The 27,841-nt window shown below is 39.1% G+C and overlaps 1 protein-coding gene across 2 annotated transcripts in view; it reads right to left on the bottom strand.

Moving 5' to 3' along the window:
• ds (dachsous cadherin-related 1) overlaps positions 1-27,841 on the bottom strand; it is a 430,815-nt gene that overhangs the window by 32,758 nt on the left and 370,216 nt on the right. For both annotated transcript variants that reach the window (XM_087351708.1, XM_087351709.1), the window contains exons 8-11: positions 19,835-20,337; positions 15,687-16,842; positions 3,095-3,442; positions 1,134-1,506 (exon numbers count right to left, since the gene is read on the bottom strand). In XM_087351708.1, coding sequence (XP_087207834.1) covers positions 1,134-1,506; positions 3,095-3,442; positions 15,687-16,842; positions 19,835-20,337 — 2,380 coding nt within the window. The remainder of the gene's footprint in view (positions 1-1,133; positions 1,507-3,094; positions 3,443-15,686; positions 16,843-19,834; positions 20,338-27,841) is intronic.

The raw sequence follows: 27,841 nt of genomic DNA, 5'->3' as shown, positions 1-27,841 counted from the left end.
GACGTATCCTTCTGGGTTGTATGCTTTTCGATGTGATAATAGACTCCACCTTTTCAGTCCAGTAACGAGACGTTCCAGACAGTAGAATAACGACGACCGGAGAGTCGTAATCAATCAAAATGTAAAGCCACGGAACGACACTATCACAAGTAGTCGAAGACTCCGTGCAAGTTTCGAATTTTGTCAGACGCAAGCAAGTCAGAGTAATAAGGGCCTAGCTGCTGGCAGGGGCATTAGACAGCAACACGTAAACACGTGACTCTTGGAGTACTGAGACAGCTGAAAGAGGGAGGCGTTTGCGCGCGCGTGTGTATTAAATGCATCTAGAGCAGGGGTTGACAACCTTTTTCGCTTGCGTACCACTAATTCTAATTTAACACATTAAACGTACCACTAACCAAATGCCTTCAGGGAAAACTGTTATTTATGTTAATATTATCTTTTGATTTTCTTACTTAGTTCGCGTACCACTCAACATTGGCTCGCGTACCACCAGTGGTACGCGTAGATCTAGAGCATATGTTAAACTAACATTTTGGAAGCTAATCCCTGAGGTAGGGTTCCGCTAATACTAAACTCCGCCACTGGATTCGACCCGAAGTTGGTCCATCCACTCCGCTCTTCACATTTTGTTCTCCTATTATGTTATAAACACAACTCCTTCTAGATCTTCCAAATGGATGTTTCCCAAGGGATTTGTAACTCAACAATTCGCATTCCCTGTCTAGCGACATGCGAATGCCAACACAATGTCCTATAAATATTAGCACATCTATATAAAACACAAAATAAATCATTATAAAATAGCAAACAATTGCCCACTTACATCACGCTTCCTAAGTGCACCGTTTTTAATTAAAATTATTTCTTAAAGTAAGAGACTATGTTTAATAACATTCTTCGTAGTATTTTGTGAAACGATTAACATAACAAATCACGCGAAAATATATTACTCTGTCAATTCTCGGGGTGATACGTGGAAGAAAAAATTCCCACAATATAAAGCGAGGATGTTTGACGGCTGTTCTGGCGGCATGGCGCGAGACCCTGCGATGGTTGCCGCTTTTCTTGGTCCTAGCGGCACAGTCGCCAAACATTCAGAATGAATCAAAGTAAAACAAGCACTGACTTACCCAGCTGTAGTGATGACACCGGATTTGTTGTCGATTCTGAACAACCACTGACTCTCGTTTGCAAGAGAGTAAACAATCCTCGCGTTGACTCCCACATCGGCGTCTGAAGCCTGAACCGTGAGGACCACACTGTCGACGGGGACGTTCTCAGGGATCGTGGTGCTGTAACGGGGCTGAGAGAACCTCGGATCGTTGTCGTTCTGATCCTCAACAATAACAGAAACATTGCAGGAACCCTGGAGTGACACTGGGGTTCCCCTGTCCTGAGCCGTGATGACCAACCAGTAGCGAGAGTGCGATTCGCGATCGAGAGGTCGCGCTGTCAATTCCCCAGTGTGTAAATCAATGCTGAACTTGTTGCCTACGTTGCCGGCTGTGAAAAAGAGGAACATCGTTCAGTTCATGAACGTTATAACCAACCAAGAAAAATGACCAAAACAAAAATTCAGGAGGCATATATCTAGAAGTCAATCTTTAAATAATCTACATGTATAATACAACGTCGTTGTACGACTCATGGACTTTCTGCAAATCTGGAAACTGAGACGCATTGTGCCGCTTAATATACGAGATTTACAGATTTTACGTTGTCAGTCGCAGACATTATTTGAATTCGAGTATTGGAATTTTGACTCTCGTGACCCACGCTTTCAAATCAGGCGCGATGCGTGTTTCTGATATATTTCATCACAGTTCACGGTATTTTTCTTCTCCTCGACACTTGATCAACCCAGGTATTGCGTGTCGTTTCATATTCGAGGACGCGCCACTACGAAGCCGGTGTTAAGGAATTCACCTCACCTTTCACATTTTTTTTACTCTTACTATTGAAAGAACACTCGATATTGTTATGCAAACTCTACACACAAAAATACCGGATATAATATAACATTTTATATCTACTTATATATTAGTTCTCATGCATAGGGAGGTCCTTCATAATTGTTAATCTTCGCCAAATAAGAACAGTGTGACACAATCAAGAATGGTTACGTGTAGCAAGCACGTGGACATGAAGGAATGTGTACACAATCATAAATAATGACCTTAAATGAAACTGAGAATGTTGACTGGATTAAACTGGCCTAGCAGTGGGTTAGTAGTAGGCGCTGGTGGAAAATGGAATAGACCTTCGCGTTCCAAAAAGGGGGTGTTCAATTTTTTCACCAACTGAACGACTGCAAGCTTCTTAACAAGAGCTTTACCCCATGGCGTTTACTGGTTACTTGGAAATAGCTCTACAATATAACGCGGAGAAATAAATGCTCAAACCTTCCAAAAATATCAAGCAGAATTAAACGTTGAGGTCAATGGATTGATTTAAACAAAAATGTGAGGGCAGCATGAGTTACCTGCAGTACCAAACTATGTTATGTACGTTACGCGTACAGGTTCATCAGCTGCCAAAAATTTGGACATTGGGCTGCATATTAGAGTGCCAAATATGAGTGTCGGTTACGCTGACAGATTCAATATTGGCCAAGAGATAAAATAATTAAGAAAGAGATATAACTTCATGGATCATTATCAACATGTTTTGTTCAAATACTTTTGAAACTTTATGTGAGTAACAGGAGTTATAACTTCAGTGGAAGTTCGAGTGGCGGTTTAGGTTTTCCTCCACGGCTTGTGTCGATAACGAACCCGGCTGCAATACCAACCTGTAAGGGCGGTTGCATCTGTTACGAAGAATGGTACAATGCTGACAAAAAGTTGTTTTGTCTGATATGCAGACAGCTTCGTTGTTAGTGACAAGACAGATGTGCGCGTGTATTTTCCTGCGTTGTGATATAAAAGTATATAGCATTTAGTACAGAGCGTACACTGACAAAGTTGAACGCAACTGTTGTATGTCGTACCCTTCGGCGGTGTATCGTGCAGTTCCAGCCAGAAGACTGAAGTGGCAGTTGCGTTTAACTTTATCAGGAAACTTACTGTGAACAATGCATGGTTTTACTCACCCGATATGCTGTACGTGACTTCTCCGTTGGCCCCGCTGTCCAGGTCGGTAGCGACTACAGTGTGAATAACGGCCAGATCACTGTTTTCTGGTACGGCCACATTGTAGCAGGTCCCAGGTTTGAACTCTGGAGCATGATCATTTACGTCGATCACCCTGACAGCAACAGTGGTCACGTCGAACTGCGGCGACCCAGGCCGGCGGGGTGGTGACGTCACATAAACAGGAACCATATAACTCTCCTGGGTCTCCCGGTCCAAAGGTGCCGTCACGGTTACAACACCCGTGTGGGGATCAACGGAGAACCGATCATCAGCTATCCCGGTTGGAATGTGGTACGTCAGGTTGCCTGTTGACCACAATGATACGACATCAGCATTGTCGCTTAAGAAAAGGGATGTTGAAAATGTGAACTTCATGCAAAACAAGTATGAATAACTAACACTGTAACTAAAGGTAATCTAATTAATGATAACTCCTAAACTACTATAGACATTTAAATGAATGAACCAATTTCAGAGTTTTTCTTAAACAGTTGGTACATATCAAGAGGTCAGAATAATCTCTGATTTAAAGGAATAACATTTTTTTCAGAAAACGGACACACTTTTCTCAAAAGTCTTACCATGAACCCTGTAGTTTATCAACTCAATCCAAAGAAAAATCAGGTTCTCACGGCTTATCTTCTGGGTTGTCGCGCCATGCAGTCAGGTAGAACTTTACCGACGTCTCAGAGATGCTTGTTCCTGCCATCATCAAGGAAATAACTAAAGATAGCGGCATCAAGCACCTTTGAAACGTCGGTAAACATCCACCAGACTAGTACAAAACCCAGAAGACAGCCATCTTAATTAAATCAAGTTAGAAACTGCTAATACCGATTCTCGAAAACCTGCTTATTGTCACAAGTATTTCCAGGTCTTTCAAGTGGTTTTTTTCCTCTGGTGTTTTCAGACCAGTATCTGCTTCATATGTCTTATTTTTCGCACGCACATATGCAATCGAAAATCAGTGATGCAAGAAACAAATCCTGACTGATGAGCTTGCTCGTGTTTGGAAAACGTCATTAATTAAAACGAACTATCAGATGTGAACAACACATTTGATATTTTTCTGACTGTGCGCTTCAAATGGGCGGAAATGCGTGGAAATCTAACTACAGCATTGCCATGAATATGAGGGTCAGGGAACAATACGAACACAATACACTTCCAGTTTGTTATCACAGTACAATAAATACAGTAACAAGGTATATGTTGCTGCGCTGTTCTACGACGCATCTGGCCCATTCTCTTCCACGGTTACACTGACACGTAATAAAAAAACCATAATAAATAATTCTTTCTGTGAATGGATTAGTTAAGTATGAATTGCTTACTATTGTACAAATTAGTTTACTGCCTGCCAAGTGTATGCAAATATAATATCTCATATAATATAAATCAAGAACTTACGTCAGGGTTTGCGATTCCAAACTTGTACTACATAAATGACCGACTAAAGCACATTGAAGATGAAATTATGAGAAAATTAAATGTGGGAAAATTTCATACAATTTACTACTGAAACTATTATCTTTCCACGACCTAAATACAAACGTAAACTAAAGGATTATTGTAAATAAAGTATAATTTTACATGTTTTATGAGGAAGGGAAACATTGACTCACCCATAAAGAAAGAGCAAAATGAATTGGATAATATTTAAGGCTAAGAAATAAGTAAAAGGATGATAAAAACTAACAAGAAGTTTTATAATTTCACTATTTACCAGATATTTGGCTGGTTAAATCAAGGGATGGAGACGGACGAGATATTAGCACGCGTCAGGGAGATGAGATACGCGCACATATACGTAAATAGAAGATCAAATGCCAGAATAGAAGATATCATTTACGAGACTTAAATCTAATGAGTGAATGGTACTGAATTTACCATGCAGAAACAAAGCATCTGAATGTGTATTGTATTCAAATTGCATAGCATAGCATAGCGAGAGACGGCAGATGCTTGTTGACTCGGCAATGAGACTTCGGATTTCTTGGAAGGTGAGAAACGTCTTGACCAGTCTTTGTAGAAGATCAAATTTACAAGGAAAAGTCAAGGATCATTAATCATTCTGATCAAACCCTAGTGATAACCTAACAAAATCTCAGTGTTTATATTACTTTGAAAGATAATAGCAATAATTGTATTCGTCCAACCATATATTCACGACTTATTATCTATCTGTTATATATGATATTCCTTAATCGGCTAATAAATTCAGCAAATATATATGTATAAAATATCTGTAATTCATATACCTCAACGAAGGCCAAAGCAATAATGTGACCAGAACTTCCCAACAGGTATTCCGCATAGTCTGAATTCATTTTAATTCAATAGTTTTAATGTGTAAAATCGTGCTTTTGGGCTTTCAAACAGTAAGGATTTTCTCATGACTTTTTTACAATAATATCAAAAGAAGTAAGCGAATTTGTCACAGTGCAGGAATAATAGCGTCACTTGATAAAGAATAATTAAATGTGGCATGTAGTAGTCTGGCAGAGTTTTACCAGAGTCTCAGAGGTCCTCGCTGCCTCCATCATCGGTGCGAAAACTCATCGCAAGGACTCTGAAACATTGGTAAACGTCTTCCAGACTAACAACCCAGAAGACAGCCATCTTCGTCCTCAGGCCTCTTCATGAAACATTGTTTGCATCTAAATTAATCCAGCCATGGAGACGGTATAAAACTTGAAATGGTATATCTGACACATTTATTTAGTCAGACTGTGTTCTAGCAGAAATTATGTAAGAAGTAAGCTACTAAAGAGCATAATTATTAATTCACAGTTCTTGCTAGCCTCACCGTGGAAACCAAAACATTTGAAGAGAAGTAGTCATCGTAAGTTATTTACACAACTTCTTGTTGCACGACAGGGAGGTGCAGTGGTTTGAACGAGTCAGTCTCCGGGAAGCGTCATTAAATGATAATGGCAGTGATTATGAGTTGCATTACAAACGTAGAACCTGCACTGTGAAAACGTTAAATTAGCTACTCTGCAAAGGATCTTGATTGGACGATGAGTTAAGTAACCACAATATTCAACTATTACTGTTTGCGCCTCGATTACACAACAATTCTTCACAAGATATTTGTTCTGCTACTTTTCCGACTGAGTAAATAAGAGATTACATAGCATGTGTATAGCAAACCTAATTTTCTTCACACTGCTGATTGTTATAAACGGTGAAAATATCAGTCTATGACTATGATATTCTTTGAAACTAGGGACCGTTTAATATCGATAAATGCTTTTTTTCTAGATTTCCTAAGAGGGCTTGTTCTAAGGCATGACGTCTAAGCTGTATTACAGGATAAATTTTAAGTGTAGACAAACACTGGATATATTTTTGTATCTTCCTAATTATTTTTCTTACTTCTATTCTCCGATTCTCCCTGTCTTTTTCTCGTCCATTCCTATATGTTCTTTCTTAACTTACCGACACTTCGTAGGTGTTTACCGCATCAGGGCATTGCCCTGATGAATGAGGCAGTAAGCACCAATGAGACGTCGGCCAACTGCAACTTGACTATATGACGCAGTATCAAAGAACGCTACCATTTTCACAGATATAATTGAGACTCACGTATGGTGTTCGAAATATTCTTGAGTTATGTTTTAACAAAATGCAATAAAAATCAAATTTTTAATTTTATGCAGCGTGATTAGCTTTATAAAAATAAAAGAAACGTATTGAAAAATATGGAAATTAAGTCAAATAAGCTACGTAAATTAGCGCCTAATGATTTTTTTGTAAAATATGTTTAATCCAATGAATTACACTCCAACAGGTACAAAACACTTGATGTTCAGATCGAAGAATGGTAGAGGCGAGCCAGGACCATTATGCATGCATTCAGTGATCACTTCTGATTTATGAAAACCCGCAACAGTCTCTGAGAAGACCAATGTAAAGATTTAAAATAATGTAGCCCCTGCTTATTATTGTTAGCCTGGTGCAGATCCGGGACACGCTGTCTCACAACCCAATACGAAATTTTGGTCATTGTGTTCAAATTTTGTTTGGAAGAGTCATCAGTTCGGTCGTCCACAGCGTATTTTAGTTACGTTAATAGAGGCGGAGGTTTACATCTTTTCGGAACACATGATATATAGTTCCATTGTGACCAAACACAGGCATCTGATATTTTAATGCTAAAGGGACACATGGCAAAGAAAACATATTAATAAATTCTTCAAACGACTTAACTCTCTGTCGCATTGTTTATTTCTTATTATTCTTTTTCTAATGCAAAGTACATAAAATGAGCGCATAACTGAGAGATCTCGCTTAACCCTCTATCTCCCCCCCCCCCATTAGACTGTTTCATCTCTAAAATTAGTGAACGGGTTTAGACGGAATATGACATTATGGTTCTATGGTTAAAGTTGTAGGGCGAAAATAACTTTGGTTTATATCTCAAACTAACTTTAATTATTTGATAATAAACAGTTTATTGTAAATAAATTGGCGCAAAACTTTCTAATATACATCTCGTTAAGACTCGTGTTATTAATTTGAAACATACTTCCACGAAGAGAATATGTAACAAACTGAACGAAAAATACAACGATCGAAGAGTCACGTAACCCATTCCTGAAACATGATCTATTTGTACACTTCCATAGGATAACCCACTGTGAAAAAAAAATTCTCAGCGACACTAGTGGAGAGCGTAATAAATTTTGACGGATATCGTCCATATTATCAGAGGGCATACTGTCGATTTGCTTGGTACAGGAGAATCGGTACCTGTAATCCTAAACTCATACTGGCGTGTTAAGTAAGAACGAGATGTCAGGCATTGTTCAACAATGAACAATTGTTGCACGGGCTCACGCGAGCAGGTTATAACACGACGTGTTCCCTGTAGGCTCTTGTAGAGTCTCGCCGATAATGTGTGTTTATTGGTCTAATCGAATTGTACTGAACTGCAACGAGCAATAAATATTTTAATAGTGGTTGCGTGACTTTTGAATCACTGTGTACTTTGAGAGGGGTGATTAGCTTTGTAAGAATATATTTGTGTAAAATCAAACAAATAAAATTATATTTAAACGTAATACGAAACTGAAACTGGATGGATATAAAGAAAAATTAGAAACGTTCGACATTAACAAATTATGTAAAATATGAATAAAAGCATTTGAAAGAATGTTTTAAAATGAAGTAGGCCTATGTTTTTCCAATCTCTTAATGCTAAAAAAGTGCGGTAAAGAAAATTAAATTTCAATTAAAGCTACGTCATACTTAATATAACTCAAAACAAAAACAATGAATTTGAGGAGTACAGAAAGCTCGCCTTGTCAAAGAAGTAGCCCATATATGTATGTACGCACAAATGTATGTGATTCTTCATGAACATCGAGCGAAAAACGCATACACATGTTTTAATGCCACTACTGTGAGTCTGTACACTGCAAAGATTTCTATTATAATATTCAAACAAGAAGGAGGACGAGTGACGCATTGTAGCTCAAAAACAGAGGTGGGAAGGCAGGACACTGCCATGTAAGCAAAATGATCTTTACTCCCAGACCAGCCAATTTCTAATCATAGACAAAGCCAATGACATAGAATAGACGTAAAAATTTATGCTCGGTCAGGGATTTCACATAGCTCGTGGGGTGATTATATTCGAGTATGGAGTAATGGTGGAATGGCTATAAGCAGGCGAAAAAGACGAAATTCCTGCCACAGCGCCACATATCAACCTTCTAAATGGGAAATTACGTTCACATCCAGACAAACCACGGGGCAGTATAATAACACATTTTGAAATGAATAACAGAATTTTTTTCCAGAATGTATTATTATTTTTCTTATTTTATAATTAAATTAATTTTTACACTGACTGTCAGTTTGTTGCGTCCCGAACAGTGGAATGGTTGTGCACTAGCACTTAGGGGAGGGGGGAAGCTGTACATATTCGTTATACGATAGCCGGAAATTTGTTTTACTTCAATGAAAGAAGTGGTTGAACAAAAATTATATTCTAGCTATTTAGAATTGCGAACAAATAACTTAACGAAACCGACAAAGGAGAAAGGAAAATCAGTTCGAACTAACAACTGATTGAAAGCTAATTAGTGTCACATATGAACAATGGAGATGACAAAATAACTTACAGTCCATCCTACATTAAAAGATTAATTGATCTCTTGTAAAATTCTACAAAACTGGTTGTCTCAGACTGGTGCAAACAATGCCTGTATCAGTGAATGCACAGGTTTGTAAAACGGAGTACCGTGGTTCTACTCAGGCTGGGTAGCTGAAATATCGTCTACTTCAGCAAGCCGACACACATTCATCTATGTGTTCAATGCGAACCAAAAACTAAAATTGTACTTGATTAATCAATGAAAAACTTCACGCGTTGTACTTTTCACGATATATTACTACGGTGAATAAGGTAAGGACATACGATGGACGGGACATGCAGCACGCATTGGGGAGGGAGGGAGAGGGGGAGAGGGAGAGGGAGAGAGAGAGAGAGAGAGAGAGGAGAAACATACAAAAATTTTGTCAGAAAACTGAAGAGGGGAAACTACCCGTAACCGTCTACCTAAGCGTAGAAGGGAAGATAATATTAAAATGGATCTGTAAGTTATGAGGTATGAAGTCCTGCACTGGATTCATCAAGATCAGTATGAGGCATTGTAACATTTCTCTGGATTCCACAAACTGTGGCTTTTCCCCCAAGTTGAGTGACCATCAGCTACTGAGGAGGACTCTGATACACGCAGTCAGATTGGTGGTGTAGGCTATATAACTATGTATTTTTAACTCAAAACGTTACATATTGTAGAATGGAAGAATATTTGTCTTGATTACTTGGACTGGATGTCTAAGGAAACGGTGGTCACCTTTTAAGGAAATGAAGCATAACTTTCTGATTACCTGAAGAAATCCGGTAGCAACCTCAGAAAAGGCAATCGGCGAGATAAAATTCGAACATAACAGATCCCGTACTATACGGGGGGAGTCAACTAACATGATCAGTCTTCGTAGGGTAAAGGTGATGCTCAGCACGTCCACAACATAACTAACAGTGTGCTCTCAGTGTTACTGCGGAGAAATTCGACAAATGCTCGCATTTCTTATCACTCTTTACTTCCCAAAAGCTTTCCGTACGCCTCGTCATCTGATATGTATCGCTGAAAATCATATGAAAAAAATCTCCAAACTCAACATTGTTCCCGGAACAGAAAATAAGGGCAGATTCCTTTGTTCATGACCTTTGTTCCTGTGATCTCTCGTCGAAAGAAACAACTTCGGTCTTGACGCCATTATTCTACCGCGTTTAGTTTCCGAACTACAGAAACTGCCTTCACTACGACTCGGAACTCTGGTCAGTTTTAAGGAGTTTTCGCTTTTCTAAAATGTCTTCTGGGTCTCGAAGAAAAAGTAGGCTAAGTTTGGTGCAAATCGACGTATCCGTTCTCGAGCTGTAAGCGGACATTCATACAAACTCACAATTTCAATTTTATAAAAGGACGAGTTTAAAACTGCGTAAGCTCAATATACACGTCACTTCATGTCGTTCGTAGTGTCAGGTTGATTATTGAACGATATTTTCACCCAAGTAAATAAATTTTCCAAGTACGGACTTCCCTTGAAACCTGAATAGTAATTCCGGTGGTCACTAAATTAAATGTCTTTATGAAGGCTAAGATTCATGATCGTATTAAAAATTCGCAATTAGAGCCCATCTTTAGAACCTGTTTCCAGAAGCTCTATTTAAATATAAACGTCCCTCTTCTCCTATGCCACTTTCTTTGAGATGTTCTAACTGGATTTTATATCAGTCTATTGCTCTATCCTGCATACCGGCCGATCATTTAATAGGCTACTTCTTGATTTAATTCGTATAACATTAATAAATTGTGGAATCCCTCATGCGTCTTTAGCAGTCACGTTCTATTTTGTCTTTCTTGGGTTCAAATATTCCTCTCAGAAACTTTTTTCAATTATTCTGAATCGACGATCCACCATTAGAGTGAACATCCTAGTTTCACACTCAGCAGGAAAATAAAGTAACAGGTAAAGCCATAGTCGCATATGTCTTAATCTTTACCACTTTAGACAGAAAACAACAAGATACAGCAAAAGTAAAACTTTCAGTATCTAACCTAGACTACCACATCGTAACCTTCCTTTTGGTAAGAGAGACAATTTCTCCCTCTTTCAGTTTACTAGAGTGATCCATTAATACACATATATCTCTTCTCCCATGTTCTTACAAAACGAAAAATTTTTATTTAATGGAGACCAGCGAAGAAATGTTGTGTTAAAATGACATCGTCACGACCATTCGCGCAGAGATATTAATTTTAGAAGAAGAAAAAGTTCTACGACATTTACTAGTATCCCCCCTTCCCCATGAAAACTAGTTTTTCCAGAGCTATGAAAAATTACTTGGTCAAAAAGAACTATCATTCTACAACTCAAGACGTACATGAGCCTGGAATTATTATCCTTTCTGCTTGTGCAATCTAAATACGTAGCTGTCTGCACGCAATGCATTGCCGTTGAGTCATGATCAAATAAAATATAAGCTTATTATTATCACCACATTTCATGATATGTTTTTCCGAGAAATATCAGAGAAACAGACATTACACTTTCGAATAAAATGCTTTAAATACTCAGCGGACATCTTGCAGTAAAATCGGCTAATTTTAAGTAAGGAATAATCCTGGTGACCTAACCTAACGGCCCATAATGTGAAGTCGCGACGTATGAATGACATGGAGGTAAAACATTTTGCATACAAAAAACAGTGGGATAAATGTGTTACTAGTAATTTTTGGAGACTTAAATGCGTGACTGAAATGTTAAACTATGTAAACAGGCTTATAAAATTTATTATGAATATATTAAAATTATATTAAAATGTAAATTAAAAGAGGATTTTAATAATCTAATAATCTTATAAACAAATCACTACACCTGTAAGGTCGGCATGAGGTAGACAAAAATGAAATTTCTCTACGGTCAACAGACAGCATAAGAAATTCCCCGTGACAACGACTGGCGAAACACCTATTCACTTCAGCAGGGGCACGGGCTCATTCGTAAAGAATTCTGAACACTTCATCATTAAGGTATAGAATCTCAAACTAGAACAAAATGTCGCCACGGTGACCTCCGACATCGGTTGCCAGTTATCAAATATTCCAGTCCATGGTGCAAAAGGTCCTGAAGACAACGAGAACTTAGATGAACGACCATCCCTCAGCTTGGATGAAATAATGGAACTTATATATATACATGCTTAAAGACGGCATACGTCAAGTCAATGACGAGTTCTACTAACAATCAGACGGAATGGGAACGGGTTCATCACTGCCTTCATTCATAAGCAACATATACATACATGGAAATTTTCGGAAAGGTTGCACCAGAACAGAGTTGACATGAGACTCAAAATGTGGCTTTAAGGCAGATGACGCATTTACCGTATAGTCACGTGATAAATCTAAAAATATGAAAAAGCAACTTTAAGACACAGTAAGAAAGAAATGCGAAAAAAAATCCTCAAAATATATCAGAAACAGAACTCCACCAACAGGGCAAACTACAAGATGCGTGGTGAAATACTTTATAGCCGAAGGATATCGGAAAATGTAAGATTTGAGGTTTTCACAGCGATGAGTATGAAGATTTCCGTCTTCTGGGTTGTTCCGTCCGGAGGCAGTATGACCTCTGAGACGTTGGTAAACATCGACCAGACTATACGGCGCAACAACCCAGAAGACAGAAATCTTCAAGTTTTACAAGCGTTCACAAAAATCAAATAACGTAGAATATCTGTAATGTAGATCACTGCTATGACGTTTCTTCATTTTGTGGGCCACAAAACCACATTCTTGTTGTATTATGCAGCTGTAGTTGAAAGAACAGGGCGCTTACTTCAATAACAACGCGAGTGGGCCAATGGTCAAATATGTGTACGAGGAAGCCAGCAGTCCATCTATTCTCGAGAGAACGCAATTAAAGCTCAGCTGTTGATCCAGCAGCTAAAGGCAGCCATATTTAATACCAGGTAATTATCTTTCGGCGGCAAAAGAGAAGTTTCTCTTGACGCAATGTTGCCATATCTCTTATACGTGTACACATAATACTACACGGATACACTATCGAGTATTTCCAATGCCCCTTCTCCTCCCATGCTTTGTACATAGTTTTGGTACAAGGGCATGATGTTAAGGGGTTCTTTCTCTTATCCAACTAATGAATTTAATATTAATCACAAGGCCAAGAAGTGACCTCAAAAAAATTACGTTCAGTTTCTTTTGTTAACGAAGTATAGGCCTAATTGCACTGCGAGGCTAAAAACCATGTTACCTGATCTCCGGATTTAGCGCGTTAAAGACTCGTAACAAGAAGTTGCTGCTTTGTTTGTTTGTTTGTTTTTTAATACTAAATCAGAGAAGCTGTATTCTGTTTTGTTTTAGCTGTTTTGTAGTAAGCCAAAACAGATTTAAAGTCGCGTCTTTATATGAACACATACAGAAACAATTTAAAAAGTTTGTTCTGCTTCTAAGAAAGTACCAACACGTTATCAAAACCTTGTGTACTTACGGTAATATATAACAAATCCGTAAAAGTTGCAGGAATTTTTAAATATGTTTGTCATTTGTCATTTCAAAACGTAAAATCTAACATGCCTACTCTCAGCGGGATTTGAAAATCCCTTAGAAATGATTCTAAACGTAAACTATTCAAATAATTACCTCATACAAATGATAATACATAGACTCCTGATTTTACTAATGAGATGCGATGAGGTTATACACACAAATATAAATAATAGTAAAGGCCGGCAAACACGTGTATGTATTTATCCAGATACTGAACTTTACAGCGCTCAGTTTGAAATACTGTAGCACGAAGTGAAATGATCACACCCTATTAAAAGGAAATTGGAAAAGAAAGTAATCTGTATTGTTCGGCTGAAAACATAGCATGATGGGGCATGTTTTTGGTGCAGCGAAAATTTATTACGTATGTAAATAATTCTTTTAATCTCTGTCTTATTAAACACACAGATGTTTCTGTTTTTATTGGACCATAATCTTTCTTCTTTCACGACAAATCACATTTCGTTAAACCTCCTTACCTCTTCTTTGTATTTACTTTTTATAAATTTAAAGTTTTATAATATTCTCCAATACTATCTTATAAAACATGTTTGATTAGTTATAAGTTATTAAAATTTACTAAAATTAGTAAAATCTTTACATTGAAAACTGTCTTTCCTGCTAAACTTAGAATTTAACGTCTTATATACCACACTACTTCCTGTTACATTGTGGTTTGTTACCTTGAATCACTGTCACGTTTCTAGGTTCACAATAACTCAGTCTACACTTGTTATGGTTTCATCACCTGGCCTTAACTCTTTTGAAATATAAAGTATTGTACTTGTACAATTTTCAAAGTCGATAATTCAGTGTCAGGAGATTCGATGAGTAAACACAAATCAGTTTTCGGAACCTAAGTCAATCGTGTGCGTTTCTGGAATTCTTTACGCTCTAGCATTAACGAAGAGCACCGTCTGTGTGTCGCAACAACCTACTGTTGTACATCAACGTGACTAGATCCCGTTGTTGATAAAGCATTATTACTCAAAACGACCTGGAATTACATTAGTGTAAGAATTACCAAAGACACGACATCGCCTTCTGATAACATCAGTACAAGAACGACCTACGGTTCAAAGAACGCGTATGAAATGTTGGTGTACTCCACACAAAGAGTACACCATTGCATTCTTGTTTCGGCTGATAATTGGTACCATGTCACATGGTTAACTTAGAAGATTCGTCCTGAGGCTACAGCGACTTCAGAGCGGGAGCCAAAGAACTTCGTGCAAACAGTGGAGCTTTGTGTCTTCTTTTATAATAAATTACTAAAATTCTTTGGAACACAATAAAAAACATGTTTTACAGTCCTAACCGCAAAAATTCACGTGACGATGAAGTAAGTGCGTGGAGACAGACCAAAGGGCGGTCCCAGCTTATCGCCCTAAGGGACAACGCTGTGGTATCACTTGATACTGCCATCACGTTTTCATGCACTGCATCAAGAGGCCGAATCCCGCGATGCGATGGGGTTGTTTTCAGACAGTTTCCAGCGACAGGGAGAAATCGAGAGTGGACAACGTGCAATCGTCACACCACCACGAGATACTGCTAACCAGTGATCTGTGCGATTTATCACCGATCAATTAATTTCTCTAGAATAAAATGTTCTCAGAACTTTAATGTAGCGATGTAATTCTCACGAGATCTCGGCAGTAACACTAGAAGACAAATGGTATCGCTCTTTGTTTCTTGTTTTCGGTACAGTGTCACTAATATGGACATTCTCGTCTCACAGGTTGTATCAGGGCAACTCAACATAAAGAGTAAAAATTTTGCGTGTGTGTAACAAATGTCAATTTATTTATTCTCCTATAGCTGCTTAAACTGAAGTGCTAAATTAAATATTAGTAAATTATCAATGGTCTTACATGAACACGATTCATGCACTTACCAGACTCGGACAACGCAGACCTGGCCAACACCTTGGTGACGTAGCTTCCGGCAGCAGCATCTTCAGAAACATTCGCGTGGTACAGGGAGTGGAGGAACCGCGGTGGATTCTCCTTCGTGCCCTGCACAATTAGGTGAATTGCCTTGGTGGCATATCGGGGGGTAGGTGAGCCGTGGTCACTGGCTGTTACGTTGAGGATGTATCTCCCACCACCAACACTTGTACCACTTCCCCTTCTGTTACCAGGGGCATCCACAGACACAAGTGGCCTTGCTAAGGTCAACACTCCTGTATCGTAACTTAGAGCAAACTTGCCCTCCTGATTTCCACCGGCTATCACATAAGTCACACGACCATTTTCACCAGAATCACGATCAACAGCTATCACGTGACATAAAGTCGAGCCGACGGTAGCACTGTCACTTAGAAACACGGATGAGGACGCGGGTGACATAAACACTGGAGCGTTGTCATTGGAATCTGTCACCATCACTCGGGCCGTCACAGACGTGCTCAACTTCTCTGTCTTGTTTGACGGCTGGTCGGTGGCTCGGATGACCAAAGTGTATTCAGGAAGAGTCTCATAGTCAAGGTCTGCATTTAGAGTCAAGGTACCAGTCAGGGGGTCCACTGTGAACGTAGGAGTTCTGGTAGTGTTTGGCCACTGTTTGACGAGGCTGTAACGCACTTCGGCGTTGGAGCCCGCATCGGTATCAGACGCTGTGAAGTTCCACACGACAGAACCAACAGGGGTGTCCTCTGGTATAGGAATGCTGACCGGATCTTCAGCCCAGTGCGGAGCATTGTCATTCACATCTGCAACGTCAACACGGACAGAGACGGCACTGCTCTGGGGGTTGTTGCTGGCACTGGTATCCAAAGCACGGACTTCAAGCCGATACTCCGACTGAATTTCGCGGTCCAACTCACGTGCCACTACCAGAGAACCTGAACTTCTATCGATGTCAAAGGCGCCTACAGATACTTCAGACCCAACCTGGTTGTTATGGTGACCAGAGTGGCTCCCGGGCATGAGAGCTGTCAGAGTGTAAGTCACATGACTGCCAATTCTCCCTGTGACTAGATTTTCTCCGTCTCCGGAATCCGTTGCTGCCACTGTACCGACAATGTGACCAACTCTCACATCCTCTTTTACCTGAAAGACAAAGTGTTAATGCAATTAGCATTACAGAGTTATACTCTGAATCAGAAGTGGAGGGTTTAGCTGACGGAAGACTGGGCCCGGACTCGGCGATATTCAGGTACAATAATTAAAAAGGTCCTTTATTAACTGTTTACTCTGTCTCATATAATATAGAACAATTATTGCAAACACAAAAAAGGGCAGTCCATATAAATATTTCCAACAATATTCCTATTACATACATTAATGTACTGAATTTATATATTTTCATTCGAGGAACTTCAATAAGAACTTAAATTCTCCAGTTTCCATGCATTATGGTGTAACTATAAATCATGGTTATAAAGTCACTTTGAATAACTTGTACTTATTTAAAAGAAATATCTCGCGAATTTCTCAGGCTCTCAGTAACTCCGAAATAATCAACTAGACCCAAGAATATAAAAAAAAACATGTCCACACCTGTTCTAAGTGATGCATTTCTCTGACAAAAATTGTGAGTACTGAAAAAACATCGTTAATATAAACTATAATTAGTTAACAACAATTCAAATATGTCATTTTCGTCTCGCATGCTACATGTTCCTCCCATCTCTTCTACATGATTTGAATATCCTAATAATATATGCGAACGGTACAAATAATAAGCTCCTTTCCTGCAGTTTTCTTCAGGTTCTGTCACTTAAATTCTATTAACTCTAAATATTCTCCTCCTCCTCCTCCCTCTAACACTCTCATTCGCGTTCTTCATTAATGTGAGAGACCAACGAAGAATGAGAGAAACAATTACTTTTTTGTTACTTCAAGGGTAAGATTAGGATAATTATATCATGAGGATAGTGTCAATTGTCTGGCATCCGGGGAAGTTTCATTGTGGTCGCCAGAAATCTGACCCAACCGGGTAAACGGGATTCCGGAAGCAGAAGAGAAAACAAGACGAAGACGTAAGGTAAAGGAGCTTCAGAGGATTCGAAGAAGACAGAAAAAAAGTAGCCCAACTCAGGAATTACTGGGTACGTTCTTGAATGAAACCTAAGAGCATGCTTTAGTTTGTTAGCGAACAGCATTTTCAGCGATACTATTTGGTAAAAGTAAAAACAAAGAAATAAAGTTACGATGAGAATTAAAAAACAAGAAGCGAATGACGAATTTTTGACACATGGTCTGAAGACGTTAAAACATTTTTATAGACATGCAATAATTGCCTCCTGTCAAAATCACTCTTAATGAACCGGTGTGAAATGGGCAGAGAAGAATGCCTTAAATGTGACTAAAACAAAAAGTGATGGATTAAAGAAATGTTTTCCAAGGAAATGATGTGTTGGCAAGTCACTGCGGAGTCTTGGGTACATGGCGCTGAGAGGGACTACGCCCTTCACTCCAAGCATATCTGCAAAACGTCACTGTTATGGCCAAATATTCAGAGTTCACACCATTAAAGTAATTACAACAGAATACTCTCTGAAGACGGCTGGCTTCTGGGCTGTTGAGCCGTGTAGTCTGGTAGAAATTTACCGACGTTTCAGAGGTCCTTGCTGCCGTAAAATACCACAAATCCTGCAGAATATTATCTGACTTTTAGACAAAGAAAGCGATAAAACATTTACAGATGAACTGTTAATTTATTACAGTTAAATTTTAATTAATATAAACGTCTACAACACAGTACTGAGGGAATTAACATGGAGAAATAAGAATGTCACGTGATGACGAAATTCATAGATCGTATTATTCACTCAATATCGATATGATCGGAAAAAAGAAGAAAATTTCATGTAATCACTGGCCAGGAAAAGCCTAATTTCAAAGTTAAGCCAAACGTCTCTTTTCTTTTCCAAAAATATATGATGGGATATAGGTTATGGCATTGCTTCTCCTCTGAGCTCGTAGCGGAAATTTCATTGTTAAGTCCTGAAACTGTTCACCATGAGTTTCCGAAATGTCAAAACAAGTGCCCAAAATCAACTCCGTTAGCTTGGACGCAGCACTCACCACGTCTTGTCATCGATTGTAGTACACATTCGATTCTTCCAGCGGTGTCAGGAATATCTGACAGCAACCATCAACTCGCTGTCGAATATAAGTACGTGATTATCAGGTTTTGGTGTGCCAAAAAATTAAAATTTAGAGGGCAGAGATTTCGAACCCGAAAGCTGTAAACTAACCACAAACTGCGTTTCGCCGAAAGATTTTCTGCCCTACACCTTGCGTCTTAACTCTCTTCATTCATTCGCTGACCGACGCCGATCGGAACGCGCGGGCAAACTAAAGTATAACGTTGCGTCGAAATTTCGAAAGAAAAAGGAAATGTGTAAATGTAAGAGCAGACTTTTTCGAAACAAATGGGATTTTCCGCCTTTTTATTCTAAGGCGACATGTTTCGGCCTGAGGATGGTTCAAAATTGACCGGAACAATTCTCCTCTGAATAAATATAACATAAATAAAGTAGTTGTAAATGACCGATTTTAGATCTGAGGTGCTCAACTAAATACTCTGAGCAGAGCCCTTCCTCAAAAGCTGATAGCTGTTCAGCTGGTCAACAAATTATCCCCCTTTTGTGAAACCCGAACGTTTGTTACTACATTTACAAGAGCCTGTTACTGCCTCTTGTCTTGAGCCAGTAGAATCCAGCACACACCCTCAACACTGCTTCTATAAAATCAATTTTGGTAAACTCAAGGCTATAGGATTTGAGACTTTCGCGGCGAGTACAATCAATAAAATCTTCTCGGGCAATCAGCCGCGTCAACTGATTACCGTAGTAAACCGATGTTTCGAAAACCAGGTATATACACAGGCGACTTCCGAGGTATCCAGTCACATCAGAACCCTCTTGATGGGGACAGAGTTGGTTCCCGAAACATCGACTTACTACGGTAGCCAGTTGGCGCGGCTGATTGCCCGAGAAGATTTGATTAAACTCAAGGATGTTAAAAGTGAAAGAGTTATGTATACATACATTTCATGAAAAAAAACATGCTAAGAGTGTGAAATAGTACTTGCCCTAAAGACGAGGCTAGAACTTGTAAATGTCGGTCGATTGTCATTCAAGTCGAGAACTTCGACCCTGAGCAGTCGAACAGTCTGCCTCGGTGGTTTCCCGCTGTCAGTAGCAGCAACAGCCAGCCGGTAGATGGCTCTGTCTTCATGATCCAACACGGTCCGCGTACGAACTAACCCTGACACAGGGTCAACAGCGAACACTCCGTAGCCATCGGAGTCTCGTCCTTTCAGGATAGAATAAGAAACGGTGGCGTTATTTCCTTCGTCTCTGTCGACAGCGCGGACACGCACTACTTCCGTTCCTGGAGGCTGCTCTTCCCGGACACTGATGACGTCTTCTTGAGGATCGACCAGTTCTGGTGAGTTGTCATTGACGTCCGTGACAGCTACACGGACAGCAACACGGGCGCTGCGAGGCGGTACGCCCTGGTCTCGAGCCTCCGCCACAATCTCGTACACACCCTTCGTTTCGCGATCCAAGGGCTGGCGCGTTACAATCTCACCTGCAAAACCAGAAAATTCCACGCTAAAACCACAAACTAACTTTCCTTCACCTGAAACTTTGGAAGGCACACATATTTTGACTGTACACATACACCATAGTCATTTTGATTTTAATTCTGGGCTGGACCGAATGCAGTGTGATTCTAGTTCATTATTTTCTCATAATTTATTTTCTAAATTATTGCTACTTTCAACTTACTAAAGCTGCTCTTTTAAAAAGCACCTAAATGTTCTATGTTTTTTTTAATAATATTGTTGCTATTACTTTATAGTTCAACGTCTTACAGTTTCTTTTGAATCTACTTATGACTATGCACTTTCTGCGGATGATTTACTTAGTACATCAACTCAAATGTATTATTTACGAAATTACAGAACTGATTTCTAGATACAGTGTCAGAATATACATCAAGGTTTATCGTTCGAATATAATTTCATTCAAATATAATATATACTTTAATCAAGCTTGAATCGAACTAAAGATTTTCTGAATAACGTCTGCTCGTATTTAAATCTGCCGATGACATAAAATAGGCTATAGGTCTTATAAGGTTGAAATTATGACGCATATACAGACAAAATGGGACTTTTACGTTACAGTATATATTTGAGTAATTTACCTTATCATCAATAAGACTTTTATATTGGTATATGACACAAAACTTGTAGTCCCTGCTGCCACAGAGTTCAGAACATTGCGGAAAAGAGAAGCATACAAAGTGATTCATTTGTAATAGCATTTAATGAATATAAGGCCAATGAGGAATGCAAATTAGGAAAGAACACATTTGTAAAATACGTGAAGAACCTGCTTAAAATTCTGATAATCAACGTTCACATTTAATATAAATATTATTATAATTATTCATGCAGCATATTTTTATTATTTTTGCACATCATTTACATTATTCTGCTGCTTTTTTACAAGTTGCCCAATCATAACATTTCTTTCGCTAACAGAATCTCGTTGTGAGTCTGCCATAGAAGTATTCCAGTAGAACAGAACGTCACTATATATCGTCACTACATTATATCTTAAATTAGTCTGAAATCAAAACATTTCAAAGTTAAAGTACATAAAAGTTACGTGATGGAATAATGGCTGCTAAAATCCGTTTATTCAAGCAGTTTAATAAAATATTAGCTATAATTTCACTATAAATCAGTTGCAAAAGAAAAAAATTGAATACAAACACATTTTACTGCATTCAACGTAACTGACTCACAACACCAACTAAGTGAAATTGCCTGAACTCCGTAACAGCAATGAAAAGCAACGTACAGAGACACCGTTACTGCAACTGTCCCATTAGAACACTCAACAGACAGGTTATATTTCTTTTAAGCCAAGAAACGCAATGCATATGAGTGATGTAACTGCAATTCAGACATTTGTCTCATGAGAACAACTCAGCAGACAGGCTTTATGCCTTTTCAGCGTATGTTACACGTTTCAACCGGTCTTTTATACAGATGTTATTGGAAATATTGCTGGAATCGTCCGCCAAGCAGCTGCTGGCAGGTTTTCTGTTGTATTCCAGTTTCCTTGAAGTTATCTCCTAACAACAGATATTTCCGTACAAGAACTGAAGCTGTAGCTCTGTAGGTCAGGTTTACGTAACGCAAACCCGCAACAGAAGTATGGAAGGAATTCAAGGAGATAGATGTCCTTCTACCTCACTGGAAGCGGACCGGCCCGAGAACTACACACAGAACTAGGACCTGCTACAATAGTGGCGGAACATGTGTTGACTGCCACCTGCTTACACACCGGTGTGTTAATGTGAGCGCCGGTGGCTAGCTCTTAATACCGAGTGTAATATGTGACGCTTCGTTGTCCCGAAAAAAAAATAATAAATAAATTTCTCTTTCAGATAACAAAAACGAAAGAAGCTGTACACAGTCGATGTCGGCATGATTACGTCTGTGTCCGTCCGCATTACGACAGTTTGACCAATCGTGTATGACAGCCCATTGCAATATTTTCATACCGAGCTGGACGTAGAATGACTCAGTACTTTCAAACAGATTATTTTTATTCGCTCTTTGAACAAAATGGATGAAATAAAAGTGTAATGAAAACGTAATGTAAGGCCGACAGTTCATATATTTCACGCCGGAAACTACTGAATTGATTTTAACACGGCTTCACACAGCGCCACTGAAACCTGATAGGCTAACTGCATTTCAGCGCATATAAGAGCAATAAGTCAAATGTAAAATTCTAATGTTCAAGTAAGAACCAAGCAGACTTATGAGAAAGTAGACGTAGGTTATACTTTTACGCATTCTGAATCTGGGCACTAGATGGGGGTAACTGGTTAGCTTCACGCTCCGGCCTCTTTACCACTACACAAAAATCGCAGTGACCATTGGATAGGAGACCGTATGGACATTGTGGCTAAGACAAAAATCCTTCCCTGCTGAAAACCTAGTCCCGGTCGGTCGCCCATCCCGTTGTGTAGTCATTATTCTGAATGAGCAATTCTGGCCCAGAACATAACCCACACAAGGATCAAATAGAAACGCATCACCGTTCGCCTCGAAACCAGTTCATCATACAAAATATTTTACATAAGGTCTATATCATTAAGATGTCGGAAAAGTATACTCAACATCGTGATTTCTACAACTTACAAGAGTAAATAATTATGAATAACTAGTGTCAGAAGTTTTTAAACATCAGAGTTGCATCTACAAATCTGCACGAGCCGAAATTTCATAATTTTACTCAGCCTGACTTTAGGACCATTTGATCCGAAGCAGCCCGAACTCGACGTTTATCTTAAAATATGGCACCGACAACTCACCCAAGCCCCACCTCCTTTCATGCCAGCCCAAATAAATTTTCGAGTGATATCATTTGAGCCAGGCCCGAAACCAAACATTACCAGGCCCAGTCAGAGACAAAGCCCGTGGGTCAGGCCCTGAACAGTGTAAATCTCTGTTTGCATCCGCTGCAAGTAATCATAAGGACAGTGTGGAAAGTGGAACCACAAAAAATCTTTTAAAAATATGTGCCCTTTCACTTGGTGTAAACCCTACCAATCTTACCTGACTGTCCGTGACCATTTGGATGTATCCGCGACTGTCCGAGCTACAAGAACCTAGCAGCACTGCATTCCCCGATGGCACCATGTAAGATTGTGTCACTACTCCTTCCCCGTCTACGATCTACCTTTTACTCTTCGAGAACGTCACCAAAACATGGGATTTTGTTCTCCACCAGCAAGCAAACAAATAAAACGAATCCGATCTAGGACAAATATTAATTAAATACCCAGTGAATGTTGAAGTGATTGGCCGTTGGAAATGCCCAGTCTGTCGTCGACAATCATTCATTAATCTCTTGTCTCTGCCGTACGAGACGTTTAGCAGCTGCCCTTACAGCAAAGTACATACGTAATAAATGAAATCCTGTGCAATTACCTCATGGGTCTTACGCAAACAGAAGGTATTTTTATACTTTGCAGCACACATGTAACCACAGAACTAAGTTGTTCACAGAGCTATAGCAATACGTTTGCTTAAACCATTTCACAACAAAATTTAATAACGAATGAATAGAATATTTTCATGACAACTTACTGTCAGCATTTTCTATTTGTTTCTGTTTATAATTTACGTGCTAAAAACCAAAGGACTGAAGAAACATACATAAAAAAAGAAACCAAAGAGCGAAATCCACACAGTCTTTTAACCAACTGAGACCTATTTTCCACCTAGATTGGTGCCGATTTTCAGAATATGTGAAGCCTTATGTAAGATTTTGGGTTTTCACAGCGGTGAGTATGAAGATTTCTGTCTTCTGGGTTGTTGCGCTGTGTAGTCTGGTCGATGTTTACCAACGTTTCAGAGTTCATACTGCCTCCGTCATCAGGGCGATGAATTCATCGCTCACAGCGCAACAACCCAGAAGACAGAAATCTTCATGTGACGCCTTATTTCAACAGATAGCCTATTCATGACTTGGTGCTTAGGGAAAAGGACATGCGAAAAAAGAATATTCCAAGAAAGCACAAAATATTCTATTAAATAACGTTTGAGAACTATCATTTCAACCAGGTACGAGACCGTCTCAGGATCCGAAATCCTATGTTCATTAAAGTGTTCAAAAGAACAGCGACTGGTCCCGATTCGGAACAAAATAAATCCAAACCGCATTCATATGTTCTATTTCGTAAAAATCCCTTATAATAATCTTCCCATCAACGTTTATTCTTTCAAGTAAGTTCCTCTGATTTCCCAATTAAATAAATCCCACATCCAAATGCGTGTTACGCTAGTAACGTCTCATATTCCTACTTTGTCTCGACCTACCCATTACGTGTTCACTTCATGCACTTTCTAAAAATGAGCGCTACGTTTTAATGGTTTATTCGATTTTAAGCGTCAGTCTACGCATCTTAGAACTTATCATCCTATGAAACGGTGAAATTAATTAATAACAATAATAACCAAACGCTATTTCAGTTTCGTAATTTAGAATTTTACGGAGTAGCCTGCAGAATGGAGCTACTGCCATCACAGTCCTCCATTATCGGTGTAAGCAGATTATCTTCAAAGTGCTGCAGCGTCTTTCAAGTCTCATTTATTCTCACTTTTTATTCTGATTTTCCCGTACAACCCCCCCCCCCCCCCCCCCCCACTCTTCAGAATTCACTTCTTCTTATGTTCCTGGGTCTACGTGTGTTGTATCCGAACTTCATTAAGGAGTCATTCCATTTAACAGTACGTCATGTAGTAAATATTCTATTTTCTCTTCCCGATATCAAAAGTTGCTTGAACGCAGAGAGAGAGAGAGAGAGACGAAGCAAAAATGAGTTTTCAAAAAGAAAACAATATTAAAAATAATTAAAAGAGCTTTAGAACAACCGAACCCTATTGGGGATAATAACATAGCTCGGACCATAACAACGCCTACTGAAATGTTGGAAGCAAATATGTTGGACGGGAGGAGGGTATTACGCATCATCGTCTGCTCGAAGTTACTGCATAAATGGCACAAGGAACAACCATATTCTATTGTCAAAAATATTTAGAGAAGCAGAAACCAGTATATGTGCATTTTTAAGCATATAAAGAAGGAGACCATAGCGAAATTAAATGTAACCCGCGAAGCATAGCGCACTGAAACTTAATATCAAAACGAGGCTTTAAAAACAAATGAATATAAAATAAGAAATTACTATGAAACTCTCTCTCACTTTAGGGGAAGATAACAGATTGATGATAAAGATGGCTGTCTTCTGGGATGTAGCATACTGATGATATAGGAAGAAAAGACCTCTGAAACGTCGGTAAACATCTACAATACTATACGGCGCTACCTCCCAGAAGACATCCGTCTTCACACTCGTCAACGAAAGAACCTCAAACCTGACCAGACTGAGGGTGTTTAAAAAACAGCCGAGAATGACATGCTGTATTTAAATACAAAAGATGACGTACAAATTGCTCCAGAAAATTACATAACGAGAAGAGTATTAGTTTTTACTGCTCTCGTAACATTGAATAACTAAAACAGGGACGAGATTACCGGTACATCTAGTAGGCGTATAAATTAGGAAAAAGTACAAAAGTTCAGGCACCTGAGGGACAACCGAATAAGTCGAAACAAGTGAAATCGATCTTAGATAAAGAGGCTGTTAGGATGTGAATCGGGTTCAGCTTGATCAGGACATGGTAAAGTGACATGGTTTAGTAAATGTTGTAATGAACTTTCGAATTCCATTACGCCTGAAAATTATTTGATCTGCTATCAATTATCAACTTCTCTAGAAAGATCCTACACAGCACAGTTAGTCGGGCACCTTACTTACAGTAAAGATAAAGTGTGTATGAAGACACTTGGTCCACTATAGCACTGCACACCGCAACGTACGGCTAGGCCATATTCGTATGAAGGAAACCGAGTTGAGAAACTGTGTACGTAACAGAGTTGGTGGACATTTTCCTCTTTTATACGTAACCCACAATTAACCAAATAAAAAATTCGAACACACACTTAAGTCTACTAAAAGGCGACACAGATTAGACCGTTTCATCTCATCTTTAACTTTTTTCGTGTACACTGTCGAAGTAAAACGAGGCTAAATGATCCACCACTTACGATATTAATTGAGTTCGGGCAGCAGATTGAAGCTCAATATAATAGTATTTCAGAGATGCACCGAAGCATGGGCACGGAAGATTGGAATGGGATTCACACACACTCATCTGAAGCCTCAAAGAATAGGAAATTGGATAATTGGAAATGAATAGTAACGCCCACAGCAGAAGGTTCCAATGAAAGTGGCCAAAGAGATACAGTCTATGGCGAGATTCTTACGTAAAAAGCAAATACTTTATCGTTATCCCCTGAGCTTATCGCAGCAAAACGCACCATCACTAGATCACAGAACTACGATACTGACAACGTCCTGGGGCAATTCAATCAGCCTATCTCTCTAGCACTCTAACACTATTAAATAAAGATTGCAAACTCGCAATTATGTAATTGTTTCTATCCTCATTTTATTTTCTCCTGACAACTAAATATTCTCCTCAACATTTGTCCTCAAACATCCTCAGTCCGTGTTTTCCTTAGTTAATAACTTCCTGACCCTAACACTTGAACGAACACAAAAATATTAAGATGGCTGTCGTCTAGGACGTAGTACCGTGTACTCTGGTTGATACTCACACAGTTTCAGAGGAGCTTACTACCTGAAACGTCGGTAAATATATTTTTAAAGTACACGGAGCAACATCTCAGAAGACATCCATCTTCATACCAGTTGCCATGACAACCTGAACTGCAACCAAACGCTGTGTTATATATATATATACACACACATGTATGCATCATTTCGACATTTAGTATGACTTTTTATATGTGAAAATATCCGGTCACAAGGCCTCTACGTACACAGCACAGCACAGAAACTAAGCACACGTACATTCATGCCCCGACCAAGTTTCGAACAAAGGATCTTAGTGTTCGAATGGCCCAAAACCGCCAAGCCATTGCATATTCCTCTTGATTTGTATTAATACGCACCAGTAAGACAAACACACTTCCCTATTTGACCCGAGGCATAAACATGAAAAGGTATTAACCCTTTGAATAAGCACTTTAAGTACCAGATATCTAATTAAAATCTTGGTAACTTCTCCTGGACGTTGAATACTCAGACTTTATTTCTTGCGTTTCCTGCACGAAAACATGGATATGCACTCGTCAATCCAAACACTCGACTACGGTCAGCATATTTCGTCTCTCCTCAAGCCTCTTTCATTCAATCCACTGGCCCGCCTTCGGCACATAATACACTCAGCTATTTGAATTTTCAGCTGGACTTTTCAACGCAACACCAGGGATATACAAAACACACTTATAATTACTAGCCATAACACAACTGTATTAATATGGGAAAGCTGTGACAGAGGCAATGGATAAGGCGTAAAGAATTATCCTCCCATCTAGTCCAGATGTACCTAATGATAAACTACGTTATGGGT

Source organism: Zootermopsis nevadensis, unplaced genomic scaffold (genome assembly GCF_977971745.1).
Source record: "Zootermopsis nevadensis isolate Lab colony 2312 unplaced genomic scaffold, Znev_1.0 Znev_ptg000020l, whole genome shotgun sequence".
In the NCBI taxonomy this organism is placed as follows: domain Eukaryota; kingdom Metazoa; phylum Arthropoda; class Insecta; order Blattodea; family Termopsidae; genus Zootermopsis; species Zootermopsis nevadensis.
Note: the sequence above shows the minus strand (reverse complement) of the source record. Positions and strands in the feature narration are given on the sequence as shown.